This window comes from Rhinichthys klamathensis, unplaced genomic scaffold (assembly GCF_029890125.1).
Source record: "Rhinichthys klamathensis goyatoka isolate OS25496 unplaced genomic scaffold, OSU_Roscu_1.1 h1tg000053l_1, whole genome shotgun sequence".
In the NCBI taxonomy this organism is placed as follows: Eukaryota; Metazoa; Chordata; class Actinopteri; order Cypriniformes; family Leuciscidae; genus Rhinichthys; species Rhinichthys klamathensis.
In genome coordinates this window covers 933,291-952,222 of record NW_026606598.1, presented here as the reverse complement: position 1 = coordinate 952,222, position 18,932 = coordinate 933,291, and the positions used below count along the sequence as shown (strand labels likewise).

The 18,932-nt window shown below is 39.4% G+C and overlaps 1 protein-coding gene across 3 annotated transcripts; it reads right to left on the bottom strand.

Moving 5' to 3' along the window:
• Window positions 1-1,907: 1,907 nt before the first annotated feature.
• Window positions 1,908-18,481, bottom strand: alms1 (ALMS1 centrosome and basal body associated protein). Of its 3 annotated transcripts, XM_056248043.1 has the most exons (18): window positions 18,364-18,481; window positions 17,290-17,449; window positions 16,688-16,805; window positions 14,716-16,585; window positions 13,194-13,353; window positions 12,105-13,076; window positions 11,894-12,012; window positions 9,075-10,014; window positions 8,858-8,977; window positions 8,042-8,167; window positions 5,962-6,857; window positions 5,075-5,195; window positions 4,731-4,946; window positions 4,376-4,635; window positions 3,388-3,547; window positions 3,199-3,256; window positions 2,296-2,395; window positions 1,908-2,162 (listed from the first exon to the last, which is right to left on the bottom strand). In XM_056248043.1, exons 1-18 carry the CDS (start codon window positions 18,397-18,399, stop codon window positions 2,118-2,120), a joined length of 6,477 nt encoding a protein of 2,158 aa, XP_056104018.1. In that variant the 5' UTR covers window positions 18,400-18,481; the 3' UTR covers window positions 1,908-2,117. The 3 variants fall into 3 exon arrangements, with proteins under 3 accessions (XP_056104018.1, XP_056104019.1, XP_056104020.1); XM_056248044.1 differs by lacking the exon at window positions 17,290-17,449 and having other exon boundaries at window positions 18,364-18,426; XM_056248045.1 differs by lacking the exons at window positions 16,688-16,805; window positions 17,290-17,449 and having other exon boundaries at window positions 18,364-18,438.
• Between the last annotated feature and the right edge of the window lie 451 nt (window positions 18,482-18,932).

The following is an 18,932-nucleotide window of genomic DNA, read 5'->3' as shown; positions in this document are numbered from 1 at the left end:
TTGTAGTGAACATGACCATTATATTGTGGCCTCATTCTCTTTTACGGAAAGGGTGACATTTCTCTTTTACGGAAAGGGTGACATTTCTCTTTTACGGAAAGGGTGACATTTGCTTGTTGTAACTCTTCAAAATTAAACTTTATTTTGTATCTTTTTTCAACACTGAATCTAGTACTACACATATTTAACTATTCAAAATGTGTATTGGTAATTAACACCAATCAAGTGTAATTTTTTACAAGGTTTCTAAGCAGAAGATGGACGCATGTTTTCTCAGTCCTGAGAACACAAAGCCATTTTTTTTTTCATTTTAAAGACCGAAGCATCAAGCTTATCAATTTTTTTATAATTTAATTTATTAAACAATTGTATAAATTATGGACCAAACAAAACTGATAAAAAGAGTGGTTTAACTTAATTTAAAAAATAATAATTTAACAGGAATGAACACTTGGTAACAGGGGTGTCCATATGTGTGTGTGTGTGTGTATGAGAGCGTGTACATGACTGTGTGTGTGCATAAGATTTTTGTGTTGAAGTGATGTAATATGTACTAGTAGTAATTCACAGTGAAGGAGGTGGAAAGAGAAATAAGGAGAGAGAGGAGAAGAGAGAGGGAGGGAGAGAGAGAGAGAGAGAGAGAGAGAGAGAGAGAGAGAGAGAGAGAGAGAGAGAGAGAGAGAGAGAGAGAGAGAGAGAGAGAGAGAGAGAGAGAGAGAGAGAGGGAAGTTAAGACAAAAAGGGGGAAAAGAGAGGGTTGCAGGTGTGTCTTGCTTCTTTCCCTTGCAGCATGCCATGGGTGGGTGTTTCTGGCACCTGCATAGTATGGGTTCTCTCCATCCTCTACAAAATATAAGAAAACGTTTAAGTCACTTCGTGGTGGACTGGCTCCCTGGAAGTATGGTATTCACATTGTTAAACATACTAATGTCTACAATTTAAGTAATTGCAACTGTAAAACTCATAAATCAGGTGAATAGTATTATATCAACTTATTAACAGGACTGAAAGTAACAGAAAAGAGTTTTTAAGCAAAAAGTTATCAAATACATGGCATATGGCCACATAACATACATGCAAATAGCACAAGGACACTGAGCAAATTCTAGTGACTTACCAAAAGTTAATATTTTTAAAATAAATAAATAAAATCTAAGAAATAATTTAGGTAACAGGACAGTATGTTGAGATTGACCTTCTCAGTCATAGTTACAATTTCATACAGAAATTAAAATGAGAGGACTTACTTATGGTCTTCCCATTGCCTTCAGAAGATCCAGAGGATCTTCCTGTTGAAAATGGGTCTTGTCGAACGTTCCAAGTTTTTCAGAGGTGGAAATGTATTAATTAGGGTAACAGGACTGAGTGAAAACCCTGGGACATGACTAAAATAAGTATTTTATCTAAAATTTTATATAAAATATTTTTTTCTCATGAAAAAATAAACCTTTTAGATTGGATATAAAGTTAGATTGGATATAAAGTCACACAGCTATGCAAAAAAATTAAGATTTCTGAAGGATTTTAGTCGTTATATTTCATGGTAAAGTTTAGAGATAGAGTGGGGACATGCACCAAATGCAATTTTTTAGTGTTCTATGTTTTTATTAATGTTTTTAATTACACATTTTAAATTTGTAGTTAGCTTAATGTACGGGACATTTTGCTTAATAATAAAATGTATTTTAGAGTTAATTTACATGCATTTTTATACATATAATGACCTGGGGACAGAAATGTCACCCTTTCGGTGGAATGGCTCGCTTAACTCTAATCAGAAACTGAAAACAAGCTTTTTTGTTGTTGAGCCGCATAAAAAGCACACACAAAAGCTCTTACAAATAGCTGTTTATTTGCTTCATAAAAAATATGACTAAAACAAGAGATATAATAAAACATTAATTTAGCAATAATAATATACGGTAGTCATAATCAAAAAATCGAACACTGCAACAACATAAATAATACACATTTACAACTATTTTAAATAAAATCTTACACCTAAAATCAGAATGCACACAACCATTATAAAAAAAACCACACCATATAAAATAAAAAAAACCTGTGACATTAACGGAACAGTAAGGCTTTTGAAATTGAGTATATTTTATTTGACCTCACTGCCAGGCTGCTCTCTTTCCCAACACACGATTGGTGACTCTCTGCAGAAGAAAGATGCAATGCATTTGAATTGTTAATCAAACCGGTCATGTGTATTCCTGAAATTCTTGAAATAACATTGATTTAAAAACTGGCCTATTGTGTATAACTGCCAGCCCAGAACAGCCGGTATACCTTGTTAAAGAGTTGAGCGTTGAGGCGGTAGGAGCGGTATTCCATCCGTCTCCTTTCCTCTTCCTTTCTCTTCTGGACCTCAGGAAGTTGAGCGTATTTCCTGAAGGAATACAAATTTATTTGACAATTAAAATACATAATTACCTGAACATCAAAGTCAATAAAATCCACATAAAATGTTGAACTAGACTGCAGGTGGGGTACACATGCCTCTGACTGGGCCTAACTTGAAGTTGAATCACATCAGGTATTCCATCACCCACCCACCCAGCCCCACACACACACACCTAAAGATGATGATACACAGGGCAACTTTTTGAGCAATGTTGCAGGGCAATCTTGCCGACCGATTGTTGCTTGGGCACTTTCCCTTTAAAAATGGGCAATACATTTCTATCTGGATAATTTAGATCAGTTGTGGGCCCTGTGTCTCATCTGGTTGCCTGTTGACGGCAACATTGCCCAGCAACATTGCTCAAAAAGTTGCCCTGTGTATCATCACCTTAACAGGGGACATTCGGAGACTTCAATTGTTTTTATATACAGCTATTTATAAATACTGTAACCTAACCTACACCCTAACCGAAAACTTTCTGCATTTTTACCATTTTAAAAAACTTTTTTACAAATAGGAACACACACACACACACAGTCACACACACACATATTATTACCTCATGAATCTGTCTGTCCTGTCTATTCTCTGACTGTGTGATTTCCTCTCTACCCAACTGAAAGCATGTAGAAAGGCATAAGAAAACTTGCAAATAAAACAAAGTCATGGAATCCTGTTTAAATCAGTTAAATGACCCATATTTGCATGTTTAGGTATGCTCTGTCTGTTACCACCACATAAACTATCCAGATGGTTTGAATATAGTCTTGGTGATAATGTATACTTACTCTTTGGATCGTTGGACCATCTCTCTTCTTGGAACGACTCGTTTACAGGGTACTGGCGCTGGTGAAAGAGGCATGTTTTAGCTTAATTCTTGATGCAAGCTGTACCAAGCTTGTAAAATATATACTGAGCTAACTACTAAGTAGTCAGTAATTTTACCAAAGTAATATCTAAATAATATTAGGGTATACCTGGTCTGAGTGGACGTGATGGTCCAGGGCAGTTGAAGAGCTCTTCTCTCTCTCTGCTGAAGACTGTCTGTAACCTCCTCTCCTCAACCAGCAACCCCAGCCGCTTCATTCGCTCCCGTGAACGAGACACAAACTCCGGCCGATGGAGCGCCAGAGCTTCCTGTAGGAAAACCATCAATGCAAATGTTTAATGTTATGCTTAATTTAACAATTAACATCCATGTACTCTCTAAAACCACACAGCCAGGGTTCAAAATGAACACTAGCTCCAAATAAGGACCATGCTTCAAATCAGAGTAAAAGCCCGTTCACACAAAGAATGATAACTATAAGGACACCTATCCACCTTATTTTTAATGTACGAGCGAGTGCGACCATATATAATTTAAATGAGCAAGGCTTCCGGTGAGAGTCGCTTCCAGTTATGAAAATCTCTGTACAAAAATAGTTTATTATGCTGATTGATATTGTAATTTGGTATTTATGATTTAATTTTATTATAGTAATCATAAACACACTGGTTTGTAGCACAATTAGTTTTACTGTTTACTGCACTTTTCTAGTCATTTAGATATAGCTGCTAATATGGCTAATCTAACACATTCACAGAAAACAGCTTATGTCAGTGTTGCAAAACATGGTAGAAAATGATAACTATATTAGCGTCCACAGCACAAGCGTACAATAATGTTCTGTTTATTATATATAATTAATTATGTTGTGTACCACTTTAAATGCTCAAGCTCATTCAATTCGGGAGGCTTCTGATTGGCTGTCAATTAGTTTTTTTTATCGTTTACAGCTGAAAAAAAAATGGTTCTAAAAGTAATTGCAAGAATACTGTTCCTCTGTGCTGTTATTGTTATAGTTGTGGTGCGGACTGCTATTCTCAAAGACTTAAAACAATTATTAAAACTTTATTGTCCTTGGTGTGAACAGGGCTTAAAACTACAATTTGGTGGGTAAACAAATCAGTTGCTTGTTACACCTGTAGTGAAAGGCGAACAAGAGCTGAGGGTTTGTTGCTGATATCAGTCTCGCTAGCTGTTCTAGACTCTGCTGGCTTCTCATGCTCTTGTTGGTTCTGTCTCTCTCTCAGAGGTTCTCTGGTCGGTTCTCTCCAGGGTCGGACTTTACTGTAAGGCTCAAACCAGGCATGGGTTAGGCAAGGTGCTGATTCACTCTGTGGCTGGTTTTCCTTGCGACCATCACACTTCAGCTCATCAGCTGAGACAAACCATGACACACCTTTAAGAGATTGGGATATATAAAACAGTAAGACAAAAGGAGAAAACAGATCTGTTGATGAAAAATGCCCTTATCTGTGAACATGGAATATGCACCGTTCGGGTAAGAGGTCCGGACACTCTTGTTGCCGGTGTTTCTCTTCAGAGCTGTCAGGCTTTGGGTGGGTTTAGCTGTGGAAGCAGTGGGGATGGGAACGCCACTGCCAAACGTGTTTGGTGAATGGACATTTTTGAAAGCACCTGGGGAGGGAAAGATGGTTCCTACGTCCCGAGTGTGTCTGCGCGTGGCATTTTTCACAATTTCCAAATCACCTGCAAAAAAGTGTACAATTTCCCACAATACATATTTTGTTACTATTTGTCTTTACATATTTTTTTGTCTCTGTCTAATTTACACAGGTTGCTTTGTTTAAAAAGTGGACCGTTGTTGTGTGACTGACCTGCCTGTACACCTTTGCTGAGCAGTTTGACCTTTGACCTTTTGGAATTGAGGCTGTGGGAGACACCTCTTTCAGAATGATGGGAAAACATGCTTGAAGATGACAAAGAGTCAGCAGAGACCTGGAAGACCAACAAAATATTAGCTAAATAATAAGGAAAGAATGTTTGAATGAAGAGTCAATGTTCCTACTGTATTTCACACTAGAGTTTTCCAATATAATGTACACCCGTTACACATTTGTGCTTAATTTGATTTTGCTGGCAGTATAAAATCTTTGCATTTCTCAATGCATTTTTATTTAGCCACTGTTAACCATAATTTATACCCAGACACAAGGTCATTATAGTTTAACAACCTCTCCCAGTCTCTTGTGAGAGTGCTAAGATGGAGATGTAGTGAAAATGATGAAAATTTGTATTTCTGTGAATCAGTTAAAACTGACCACTTGAAAGAACTGATTCAAAACACTTATTCAACAATTATTCACATCACTACTCAAAAATGAAGTCACTATGTGGCATCAAAGTCGCTTCATAGTTTACTAGTATGTTTTGTGATATTAGTAATTTTTACTTCTGTTTTTTACTCTGATTTTTACTGTTTTACTTCTTGCATTACACTGAGCTACAATGTGTTTGTGGAAATTGTTAATTTGATCAAAATAAGCCTTTAAGCGATTTTTTTTCGCTAAAAGCTAAGAGTATAGAAAAATGTAAAGTAATATTTTATATGATCAAAAGGCTGAAAAATACTGAGATGTTTTTAACAATATATAACACAATATAAAATATCTAATAGCATCTTTCTTTTCAATTTGCTGATTATCTTTGAACAAAAAAGAAAATGAACAGTCTGTATGAAAAATTCAATCAGGCATAGGCTTACTGTGGAGTCATCCGTGCTCACATCATTGGTAGCAACAGAGACAGCAGCATGTTTAGTACTGGGTTTCCTTCGGCCAGTCTTCTGCATATTGATGGAGTTGTAAAGTCTAAGCAAGCTGTCACTAGTTTTCAGTCCTTTACTGGTGACCCGGTGAGGTCCAAAAGCTCGCAGCAGGCGCTCTGTGTCAACGGTGGACAGGCTACTACTGCTCGTCTCCATGGACACACTCGCAGACTCGTCTCTCTCGGCAGGACAGCGATGCACTCTCTCTTGACTCTCTTCATGGTCAGGCCATGCTTGTTGTGGAGATGCTTCTAACTGGACTCTTTCTCTCTGCTCTCCTCCCTCAGTGGTCTCATCCTCTCGATCCCTTCTCCTGTCATAGTCTTCATTCCTGCCTTCTGGTTGTAGTATAGTTGGGTCAGTTGGAGTGGTGTTGTGAATGAGACGAGACAGACGCTCCAATCTATCAAGCAGAGACATCTCTCCCTCATTGGTGAGTCGCGTCTCATTCATGCTCCATTTTTCACTGAAGCGACGCCACAGCTGATCCAGAGAACTGCTAATCTCCATGTTAGTATCATGAGGTGTTCTATCCTGCCTTTTCTTGTTCCCCCTGTAGGACTTTCTGATTGGTTGAGAAGGTAAATGGAGTGGTTCTAGTGGCAATTTAGGCTCCTGCATGGAGCTTCTGTGAAGATGCACATCATCTGTACTATAGTCTGCCTCCATGTCAAGAGGGACAAAATTTTCTTCCTCATCTTTATACTGCTCATTTATACTAACAGTCTCTATGTTCTTCTTACAGACATAAGAAGCTTCAGGAGCAGTCCAGTCATTTTGGTCAGCAAAAGTGGCTACTGATTCTGGAAGACCATTTCCAGACACACTTGAAACTAACAGTGGGAGAGACAAAGATGCTTACTGTATATTTATATCCTAAATGTAATAGCATCAGTCCACAGCAAAACATTTTTTTTTTTTACAAAAATAGTTCACCCCAAACATAAAAAGTTCTGTCATCATTTATTCACCATTTCATTTTAAATCCATGACTTTTGTCTGGCTTTCTCCCAAGGTTTTTTCTCCATTCTGTCACCTGATGGGAGTTTTGGTTCCTTGCCACTGTTGCCTTTGTCACCTTTGGCTTTTGGCTTGCTTAGTTAGGGACACTTAATATTCAACAATATTATTGATCTGCCTGCATTGGCACCATTATAAGAGAACTAAACTGAGCTGAACAATGACATCACTGTTTTCTCCAGACCGGGTGTATAGATAAATGAACTAAATTTTTACAACAGAAATGAACCATCACTGAACTTACTTAAGCTGGACTATGACACTATTTTCTTCTAGATGCTGTACAGCAGAAACAAACTTTGTTGCATTATTTTCCTGTTATCACTGTAAAGCTGCTTTGAAACGATATTGTAAAAAGCACTATATAAATAAAGGGGACTTGACTTGACTTCCATGGAACATAAATAAAGGTCTATTCACACAGACCACATTCCACTGCGCTACTTTTCGATTTTTGTTCTATGTAAACACAAGGTTGACAGACATGTTCGACCATTGCACTGCATTGCAGTGTCTCGCGCATGACAGTGTTCTAAAAAAGCTGCGTTCAAGTAGAAAGAAGTTCAACTTTTTAAAAACGCGTCTCAAGAGCTTGCGCCTATTTCTGTTCCGTTTTAACCGCAAAAACGTGTTGTGTGTTAATGGTCCCTTACACATTTTGAAGCATTTCCAGAGGTTGCCAAATTCAACAAAAGAGCAAAAAAACAGACTATAAATGTAGTTCATACTAATATATTCTGCTTGTATGGCTTTAGAAGACATGGTATATTGTGCTCGAGTTGGATAGACCACTTTTCTTGTGCTTTTCTGAGCTTCACAGCCACTATATGCATTCATTTTATGGGGGGGAAAAAAAATTCTTATCTAAAATATCTTCTATTACAAGAATGTCATATGAGGGTGAGTAAATGATGACAATTTAAATTCTTTGAGTGAACTATTTTTTTAAATTTAGCAAATATTGTACAGCTAATAGAAACACTGATGTGCATCTTACCTCTTTTCATATTGACCCTCTTACTGTAGATGCCTTCCTTGTGTTTTGGTGTAATTATGTTGTCTTCTATCTCTCTAGAGCCTAAAACGTCTATATGAAAGTGTGGAGGGACAGCATCATCAGAACCTGCAAAGGGAGCGAGAGAGAAAGAGTGAGCATGAGAGAGCTGGATCAGACAGATACTCAAAATGCACTGAAGCAGAGGGCCCCTGAAGGGTTTGGCATGTGGATCAAATGAGGCTTGTGTTCCTGGATTGCCTTTCTCATGGACAAAGACCATGAATAATGCAGGACTGGGTGAGAGCATGAACCATCTGCAAGACTCGGGAGGAGGGGCCAGTAGAGGAGCAAGTAACAATCGCAGGTTATATATAGGAAAATGTTTGGAAAATATGTAATAGCCTCTATTGCTTGAATATTTATAATAAACTGTAGTGGTCCATGAAATAATGTTGTATCTTAATTAAAAAACTATTTGAAAATATAGTTGAAGTAAAAAAAAAAACATTCTACATTCTCCCTTACAATTACATTATTTATAGATAGATCTGAACTAGAACATGTTTTAAACAAAAGTAGTGACAGATCTTTCTTTCAGTATTGGGACATACATCCGAGTGAAAAAGAATTGTAGGCCGGGGACTTGGTATATCCATTGGTTGTTGATTGGATGGAGGCAGATCGGAATGCAAACTTGCAGTCGATTGTAAGAAAGGGACAGGGTTTATGCATACTTTTATGCCCGACATATCTAATCAGTGTTGTAATTGTTAACTAAAACTATAAAAAATCAGAGTACAGTTCTCTGTGATATACCTGCGTGAGAGCTTTCTACAGTTGTATCAGAGCGACCAGGAGAAAGCTCTGGATCTGCCTGAGGGACATAGAACAGCTCGGAGCTGCCATGAGGTTTGTATGGCAATAGTGCAGGGACAGCTACAGGAAGTGTACATAGGGAAAAACAAATCAACTGATTAATTTACCAAAATGAGATTCAAATGGCACTGAAAAGCTTATATCAATGCTGTCTTACTTGCCGCTTGGACAGAGAGAGTTCTGGATGTCCCAGCCAGCCTCTGAGAGGGAACAAAGTTTTGTGGGTATCTGGCCTGTAAGTGTACACTGACTGTTCCTGCATTCTGGCCTTGAACCGGTTCTCTGTGTTCATAGGAACTGGCATGATTTGATGTTGAGATTCGGGGGATGGACTGCAGATGTTCATCGGTCATGCTTGACACCATTAGTGAATGTCTTTGAAGTGGGACATCTTTACTGCCGTTTTGACTGGATAGTCTGCTTGAGTGGTATTTCACAGGACTGGATGGATGTTTGGGTTTGGGTGATAAAGTCACGTGCATGTGAGAGAGGTGGGACTTACAGCCAAAGTTTGAGACAATCGCAGCACTGGATAATAGCTGGTTACTGCTCGTGACAGGATAATCCATTTGAGGCATTCTTTGAACACTCTTGGAATCATTCGTAACAGCATTCTCTTTGCCATCAGTCATTTCTTCTCTTTCCTTCTCTTCTCTATGTTGTCCTTCTCTCTCTGTCTCTTTTTTGCTGTCAGATACATAAGGTTTAATGACTGGCTGATGTCTCAGTTGTGTTCCCAATTTGGCATCTGCTCCTCTGTGGTGGATCTCTCGCTCTAACGTCTCTTGCTCGGGAACAACACTATCCAAGTCTGCAGTACCTGTGACAGGGCAATTTGGCAGTGACTGTGGAGATGGAGTACGGCGATTGGTTGCTATAGTAATAGAAGTAAAAGGCTGAGACAAAAGCCCTTCTCTCTGGTGAACTTTGGCCCCTGGATCTTGTTGTAAAGGCGTATAAATTGGAACATTGTCTGTGTCTTTCTGCAGCTGATCTGAGATATGATTTTCCATGTTACGCGGTCCAACAAAGTCCTTCGTCAGGTGATATCCAGGACCAACACTCGACTGAGCACTGCCCTCAGAATCTGAGCTCCACTGAGAAACAAAGCAAAAGAACGAAACAAAGATGTGTTATTATGAGATCTAGGGTTGGGGAGGACTGTGGGAAGAAGATAGTGCTGAGTGGGAGAGTCAGAAGAAACACTGCAAGCGTGAGAGCAGACAACAGCTTTACCTTAAACACTCTCTATCAGGACTGTTCACAATGCAGTCTGCCGCACCAGAAACAAAACTCATATTATTTCAGAATTAAATAAAAAACTTCTGGCTGATGACGATAAATATCAGTAATAATGACTAATTATCAGCCATAATATGAATTATGATAAGTGGCCAATATATATATATATATAAAAAAACTTATTTTGTCCAAACAAATTAAAAAAACTACAATCGTTTTAAATACTTTAAGTGAATTTAGGCATCACAAACATTATAATGTCTAGTATGAAAAATGGATATTTTGAGATTTGCTAAAGATTACATTTATTGGTATTATTAATTCATTTGTGTTTTTAAAGGTAAACTTTAAGTGGTTTATGGTTAAAAAAATAGAGAAACTGAGCATGAACAATTATACACTCACCGGCCACTTTATTAGGTACACCTGTCCAACTGCTCGTTAACACTTAATTTCTAAGCAGCCAATCACATGGCGGCAACTCAGTGCATTTAGGCATGTAGACATGGTCAAGACAATCTCCTGCAGTTCAAACCGAGCATCAGTATGGGGAAGAAAGGTGATTTGAGTGACTTTGAACGTGGCATGATTGTTGGTGCCAGAAGGGCTGGTCTGAGTATTTCAGAAACTGCTAATCTACTGGGATTTTCACGCACAACCATCTCTAGGGTTTACAGAGAATGGTCCGAAAAAGAAAAAACATCCAGTGAGCGGCAGTTCTGTGGGCGGAAATGCCTTGTTGATGCCAGAGGTCAGAGGAGAATGGCCAGACTGGTTCGAGCTGATAGAAGGGCAACAGTGACTGAAATAACCACTCGTTACAACCGAGGTATGCAGCAAAGCATTTGTGAAGCCACAACACGCACAACCTTGAGGCGGATGGGCTACAACAGCAGAAGACTCCACCGGGTACCACTCATCTCCACTACAAATAGGAAAAAGAGGCTACAATTTGCAAGAGCTCACCAAAATTGAACAGTTGAAGACTGGAAAAATGTTGCCTGGTCTGATGAGTCTCGATTTCTGTTGAGACATTCAGATGTTAGAGTCAGAATTTGGCGTAAACAGAATGAGAACATGGAACCATCATGCCTTGTTACCACTGTGCAGGCTGGTGGTGGTGGTGTAATGGTGTGGGGGATGTTTTCCTGGCACACTTTAGGCCCCTTAGTGCCAATTGGGCATCGTTTAAATGCCACGGCCTACCTGAGCATTGTTTCTGACCATGTCCATCCCTTTATGGCCACCATGTACCCATCCTCTGATGGCTACTTCCACCATGTCACAAAGCTCTAATCATTTCAAATTGGTTTCTTGAACATGACAATGAGTTCACTGTACTAAAATGGCCTCCACAGTCACCAGATCTCAACCCAATAGAGCATCTTTGGGATGTGGTGGAACGGGAGATTCGCATCATGGATGTGCAGCCGACAAATCTGCGGCAACTGTGTGATGCCATCATGTCAATATGGACCAAACTCCCTGAGGAATGCTTCCAGCACCTTGTTGAATCTATGCCACGAAGAATTGAGGCAGTTCTGAAGGCAAAAGGGGGTCCAACCCGTTACTAGCATGGGGTACCTAATAAAGTGGCCGGTGAGTGTATATATTTACTTTGTTATTTTATTTATCTGACAGATCTGACTACAACAGCAAGTCAACCAATGCTGACATTCACAGAAATAAAATCGGCAGACCTTTCTGTGTACTGTGTTGGCGTATGGATGTTACCTTGGTGTATTTGGTGTTTAGTAGAAGCTCTCTTTTGATGTCTTCAATTCTCTTCCTGTCCTCTGCGTTTAGTTCTAAACTTTCACATCGGCGGCCAGAAACCTTCATCAGGATCCATTCTAGAAAACAGACATTTTCACAACTGACAACTTAAGAAAAGCACCACTGGTAGAGAAAAAACATGTATATGACTATACGACACATTGTTTACCTCGGGCACGGCTATCTTCTGGGTCAGCGGTGCTTGGCCCGCTTGTAACCATAGAAACAGGTGACTCACTCTGCAGGAGCTTGGCAACTCTGGCAGCCAATGAACTCTCGCTGCAACTGTCGCTAAAACTTCCAACCTCAGCTGAGAAATGAGACGAACTATTCTCGGAGGAGCCAATCCCAGCATCCTCAGTCTTGTCCTGGTTCTGCTGAAGGTTCCCTGGTATCGAAGGGACATTTATCTGCATGACAGATGTGGCTGTAGGTGGCTTTGCCTTGTCTGGGTCAGCAGCACTGCAGCCCTCAGGCTCAGCCCGCCTTGGGGTCACACAGAGGTCACGTGACTTCAAACTTTCCTCTCTGCTCAAAGAGAGAGCAGCAGGTTCTATAGTTGTGTGGTCTGTCTGTTGTGGCCCCTGGGAGGACGACAAGCTTCCTTTTAAAGCCGAATCTGATGAAGAGCGAGTTAGCAGCAGAGAAAGGTTCCCACCAGCTGACAGAGATGTGTCATCATAACCTTGAGTGTTTCGTCCTAGTGAAACAAGGGACGTGTCACTCTCTGAGAGACGGTGTGAAGCAGGAGAGGAAGACAGAGATGATCGACCAGAAACCAGGCTTTCTGCACGGCCCAGCAAACGCCTGATTTCATGCAGTGTGCCAGAGCCCACAAACGAGTCTTCACCCTCTTTTACCATTTCTCTGGGATCTGGAGGCGGCACAGATTCTGAGCTGATCTGGATTGGGAGGCCAAAGCTTCCTTCACTTTGTAGAATATCAGATTGTTGTAGGCTTGATGAAGGATGTGATGTTGAATGAAGTGACTGAGTATCCGCCTGGGTGAATATCCTCTTTACACTTCTGTCACTGGCTGGTTGGCTTTGCTCATGCACTGATAAGCGGTGTGTGACAGAAGCACTGGAGTCAGCTGACAGCTGGCTAGAACTGGAGAATGTCTCCTTCTGAAGACTGTCAACTTACACATAGAAAACAAACATACGGCTTTATAACCAAATATGTCCAGCAACAGAATGCAAATAAAACCAATATCAAACTTTCACAGTGAACAAGATGTCAGTTGTCTTTGGCTCACCTTCAGATGGCTGCGTGCTTTTAGTTGATGTTCCTATGGAGCCTTTGATGGTACATAAGTCAGTAGGAGAGAATTCAGGCTCTCTGATTGGTCCTCGTCGAATAAATGGATTTAGGATTGTTGAAGGTGATTGGTCGATGCCCAAATTTAGGAGGTACAACTATAGAAATATAAAACAGAATCATAACTTTAAAAGGTTTGTCTATAAAGGTAGATAAACAAATGACAAAAAGGGGGCCCTAAAGATTACTTAAAATTAAGACAATAATTTTAAGTTTAAGATATTTCTTATTTTAATTCACCCCCTCAAAAAAACCTGGATATATGAGGAAGGCTAATTTTAAAGATATAAGAAAGATATATTTCTTAAGAAGTCATGTCAATTTTTATAATGAATATCATTTTTAGTTATGCCAAGCTCTAAAATATTTTATCACACAGAAATGACTATTTGTGAGTAAGAAATATTGAGGGAAAAAAATAATTCAGTTACTGAAAGTTCAGTAATTATTTTAATTATGATATATAATAATTTCATATTATACACATTTTTATTATTTTATATACTGTATTGAGTTTGAAAATGAGCTGTCAGTACAGCAGAAGTATCAAAAATATAACAACAAACAATCCTGTCAATGTACATAGAGGATCAACCACTGGTGTTGCTATGCCTTTGTCATTGTTTGTGATTTGGTGTGTTTATTATTGTATAATTTTACATAAGTCTGAATGGTCTAGTGTCTTTGTTATGTATGCATTGCATCACTGTGGAAAATAATTTCCTCTTTGAGGACAAATAAATATATTCATTCATATTCATCTTAGGGGCCTGTTGAATATTGACTTTGACAAAGAGTTAAAAAGGTTGAGAAATGCTGCCCTCAATGTTCCTCCTACTTGAGCATAACTGAAAACTAAATATATGTCATATTTAAACTCAACATTTTATTTCCATAATGTATGGCATTTGATTTTATCCATGTGATCTTGGAAAGTAGGGCATTCCATAACAGATTAGAGACATTAATGTGAGTTTGCAGTAAATGGTGGACAACTCAACTTTAATTAAATTGCATTGCATTGACTACTGGCAAGATTTTAGAAATGCTGTTACCACCAACAGCAGCCTAAAACAATATCTGAATAACTATTTGGCTATTAGTTGACATTAACCAACAGCCCATGCAGCAGGTGATGGAAACCCTAAGCAATTAAAAAGGTACGTGTTTAAGAAGTAAAGCATTTTGATGACAGATTATGAAGACAATGATAAATATTTTGTTTTGAATAACGTGCACCGATGAACCATGCTTTATAAGAACAGAAAACCACATTAAGAAATAAGATCAATTTTGATTTTATGCGGACTTTAAAGTCACAATGTAACAGAGGTAGCAACAGATAATTTCCTCCGTTCTCAATAAGATCAAGATGCATTTAGAAAATAGAATAGAAAAAAGAAATTGAAAATCTTTTAAGTACAACCTACTAGTTCTTCTACAGCACTATGTGAACTTACAGGGATTCTGTCTTCAATGTTGAGCTCCTTAGTGTGAGGAGGAGACGCAGGTCTGGAGGTCCAGTAGGGTGCATAATTATCTACCTCAAGACTCACTACAGAAGAAGCAGCACCCACTGACGCCCGCATACTCTGCTCGCCATGACAACTGCCTTGAGAGCTGGAGAGAGTACTGCTCATGTTGAGGCTTGATGGTACATCACTGAAGCGACCAAGACTGATGAGAGGAGACATCTTGATGGAGCTTTTGTCCATGTGAGGAGCTGAACTTCCACCAGAAAGTAATGATGGCCGACTGTCCAATGATCTGGTGGCTGGAACGATGTCATCAGATTGTGCTGCTGGAACTCGCTGACTGTGTGTGCCAGTGTCTCTCTGAATAGAAGTCACCACCGAGCTCAGAGAGGAGTGAGAATGTGAGCGATTGACAGGTGACTCGGATGCTTGTCCTCTACATGCACCCACCCCAACTACATCCACCCGACGGGGTGAGCTGCTTCCAGAATGAGGGGAGGACAGTGGCTGAGTCACTTGGGAGCTAACATTAGCACAAAATTCTTGACGTGTGTCTCGAGAAAGCATGTGCTTAAGTGCCTCAGACACTGCATCCTGTGCTTTTATCTTGGGAAACACACCATCAAACCCCTGTAGGTCCAAATTATCATAAAACGACCTGCTAGAACTTTGATTGGCTTTCCAGGCATCAACTTTTTGTAAGTAGCTCAGACTGGGAAGAGACTGTACTCTGCCAAGAGTACCAGAGTAAAAGGGCTGAGTGTCAGAGTGAAGTGTATCAGAGGCCGGTGGATTTAAAACCGGAGGAGAGACTTGTTCATTTGAGACACGTGACATAATTTGTGCAGTCTCTGAAGGTCCACCAAAGGCTGTAGCTGTTGTTTCAGAGTAGATGGGAGAAGAATGTTGATCACTTAGGTCCAATGATGTTAATAAGCCAGTTTTTGAGTGACTGTTTTGGGCTGATGGAGCCACAGAGGCAACAGCCTCTTGTTTGGAGTGTTTGAGTGAGAGTTTGGTCAATGCTGGTGGGGGTCTCATGAGAAGTACTGCAGGTGTGGACTGAGACACAGGCTGCGAGCTCAAAAATGATCCATCTGTCGCTGTTAGATGACCGGAGCTCCAAAGCGCTCTCTGCAGACCGGGTACATGCATCACACCTTCATCAGCTGGTGTGACACATAGTCCACTTTTGTTCCCACTATGATGCATACTTGCTGGTGCAGAGATTGAGCCTGTTTGTCCTGCAGACAGAAGCTGATCACGGAGATGGTCAGTTGCTTGATATGGGTGCATCTGTGACTCACGAAAAGTAATATTTGACACATCTGAGCCAACAACTGAACCTACAGCCTTCTGAAATGAAGATGGTGATGACAGTGAACTTCCTTGTGGCTGCTCTCGGCCTGTTTGAAGGTTCATGGAAGGATCCAACTGGCTTTTGTCAGTGTTTTGGGTATTTGAAGCAGAGGAAACAGCACTACTGCTGCTAACAGCCACAATAACATCCTCTTCCCTGTACTCTGATAGGAGCTGAGCAGACATTCCCTCACTAAGCTGCTGAGCAGTGGTCTGCTCCTCTCCTTCCATATATCTGATGATTTTGTCCGCAGAAACATATGAAACACTCCCTTGATCCTCAAGTCCTTTGCTATGGTCTCCAGGTGACAAGCTGTGCTGGGAAAGTGAACAGAAGCTTTTTTCACCCTCTGACATGGATTCTGGTACCTCCAAAGGATGCTGGGAAAGCGTAGCCTGGTCATAAATAGTATGTTGGAGGTGGGAAGCATCAGTTACAACTACATGTGAAATCCTGGGACATCTTTCAGAGACAACTGAGAGGTCAGGAAATCCCCTGTGTACATAAATACAATAAAGAAAATATTATCTAAAAAATACAAAAAGGTAAAGAAAGAAAGAAAAGCCCAAACTATGAACATGACTAAACAAACAGTACCGAAGAGGGACAAATTCTGCATCTGTATGCTGAAAAAATGCGGAGTCAGAAAGAAGGTGAGATTTGTCCAGGCAGGGAAGCAGGGTAAGTGCAGGTGACATCTGGCTATCCTGAAACTCTGGGGAAAAAAGAAAATCATTTGATGTAATGATTATATATGTCATTATGTAAATGAAAAATAAATATGTATGTAGGTAACTTGCGCTAAGGCACGGTGGGGTTTCAAACGTCTGAGAAATGCTTTTTTGTATTTAATAACAAAAAATTCATGACAAATTTGTCAGCATCCGAGTGAAAAGATTATCTGAAAACGTTACAAGAATGTATTAGTATTTGGTTAATCGCCCTTTGCTTTAATTACAGTATCACTGCTTGACTATACAATGATGATCATGTTCTCCAGTATAATTTGATATGATGCAAAGAGCATCTTGAACTTGATTGGAAGAGTATCTGACCATCTGTACAAAAAAAATTGCTTATTTTATTTGCAGCAGAGATCACAATATTTGAAAATGTCACAATCCCAAAATCCCAGGTTTAAATTAGATTGAATCTCAGATCTCTGGAACCCACTGTATAAATACACCTGCTGTCTGTACCTAGTTGTAAAGTCTCAGATCTGTCTATCAGTGGCTGCACGCTTAAGTCCTGAGTGTTGCTAAATGGTCTTCCATGATTGTCAGGATCTGTGCATGGTCTGTCAGCCTCTGAACCATGAACATGTTGTCCATGCTGCTGGCAGGGAGCCTCTGCAGGGGTCTGTAAAGGTAAAAACATACTCTATTAAAAGTAATTAGTGTATTCAAGATTGTATTTTTTTTATTTCCGATCTATTTAATTGTATTCACATATCTATATCCATATATTCACTGTTTTCCTTGTATCTTTTATGATTACTTTTCCATACATTTATTATCAGCTAATCATTATATTTTTTTAGCTAAGTACATTTCATGTTCTTATGGACTGCAACAGGTAGTCGTTATTAATCTGATTTATGTTTTCATTTTATTTCTACATCGTCATTATTATGAGACTCTAGTTTATAGTTCTCTAATTACCTCTCCGTTATTCAAATTGGTTACTACTTAGTTATACAATTACATTTCTCATAATTTCTTGTTAAACGTTAGCTAGCCTACCTGGTTTATCACACTGTATCAGGAATATTCACACAATTATCTATGCAAGTGCATGTGTGTGATTACTTCGACCATCAAATACATATGGCAGAATTGATCATTTATTATTCCTTATCAGTTAAGTGGAGTAAGTTAGAGTGATTTACACTACTAGAAACTCTTGTTTTTGTGATGCTGTGTCTGCAACCCACTATTTAGCCTGAAGAAGCTAGCAAGTTATTAGCCGATGACTACAAAGCTTTTCACGTTCATCCAAGTCTGTTCTTGTGCCTTCAGTTGAATGTTGACTATATAAATAAATAATCATGCGTTGAGTGCCAGCAAGTCACTGGACAGTCATTAGCGCTAACTTTGAGCACAGCTCACTTGTTGCCAATGCCATGCAGTGTTACTACTAGCTACAATGTTGTTGTTAGCGAGTTAAGATCTATCATGCAGAAATTATATCGAAAGCTCGCACATTCCAGAAAAAAACACGTAAGCAACCATATTTCTAGTTTTACTACTTGACAGCAATTTCCATACACTTACATTGTTTACGTTTGCAGCATCCTCCTCTAAATCCATGTTGTGGTTGTGACGGACACACTGACGCAGACGTTAACGCGCATGCGCACTTGCAGGAGTTTGAATTGACCGTGAAACTAATAAAATACAACCAGATTATAATGTGTAAACGGTTCCAGTAACAAAATGTACTGTGTAATCATCGGCTAATAACTTGCTAGCTTCTTAAGCGAATTTAGTTATCTCGAAGTTATGAAGTTAAACACAAGAAGCACATAGCCACACTTACACGGTTTAGCCAGGTTTAGCTAAATTGAATAGACAACATACATGAGATCCAGTAGTAGCGAGGCGAAATGACGCTGTTGCTATGGCAAAAAGAAAAGCCCGCGGCTTTGCGCGGGAAGTGAAAGTACAAAAAGTGCAAAGCTTTATTTATACTTTACATTGCTGCAGAGTATTTAGTCTTTCTATCTTGACAGTACTGAAATACAAGGCATGAGTGGTGTAAACGTTATTTCAAGATAATTGCTTAAGTTTTATTTCGATTTTTTTGTTACTTTAGATTAATTTATTGAGAACTATCGATACAA

Coding starts and splice junctions, on each gene's coding strand:
- alms1 (XM_056248043.1), bottom strand. CDS start 18,399: ATGGATTTAGAGGAGGATGCTGCAAACGTAAACAAT. Junction 12,013..12,104: donor AGAAGATAGCCGTGCCCGAG/GTAAACAATGTG, acceptor TCTGTTTTCTAG/AATGGATCCTGATGAAGGTT. Junction 3,257..3,387: donor ATCACGTCCACTCAGACCAG/GTATACCCTAAT, acceptor CTCTTTCACCAG/CGCCAGTACCCTGTAAACGA.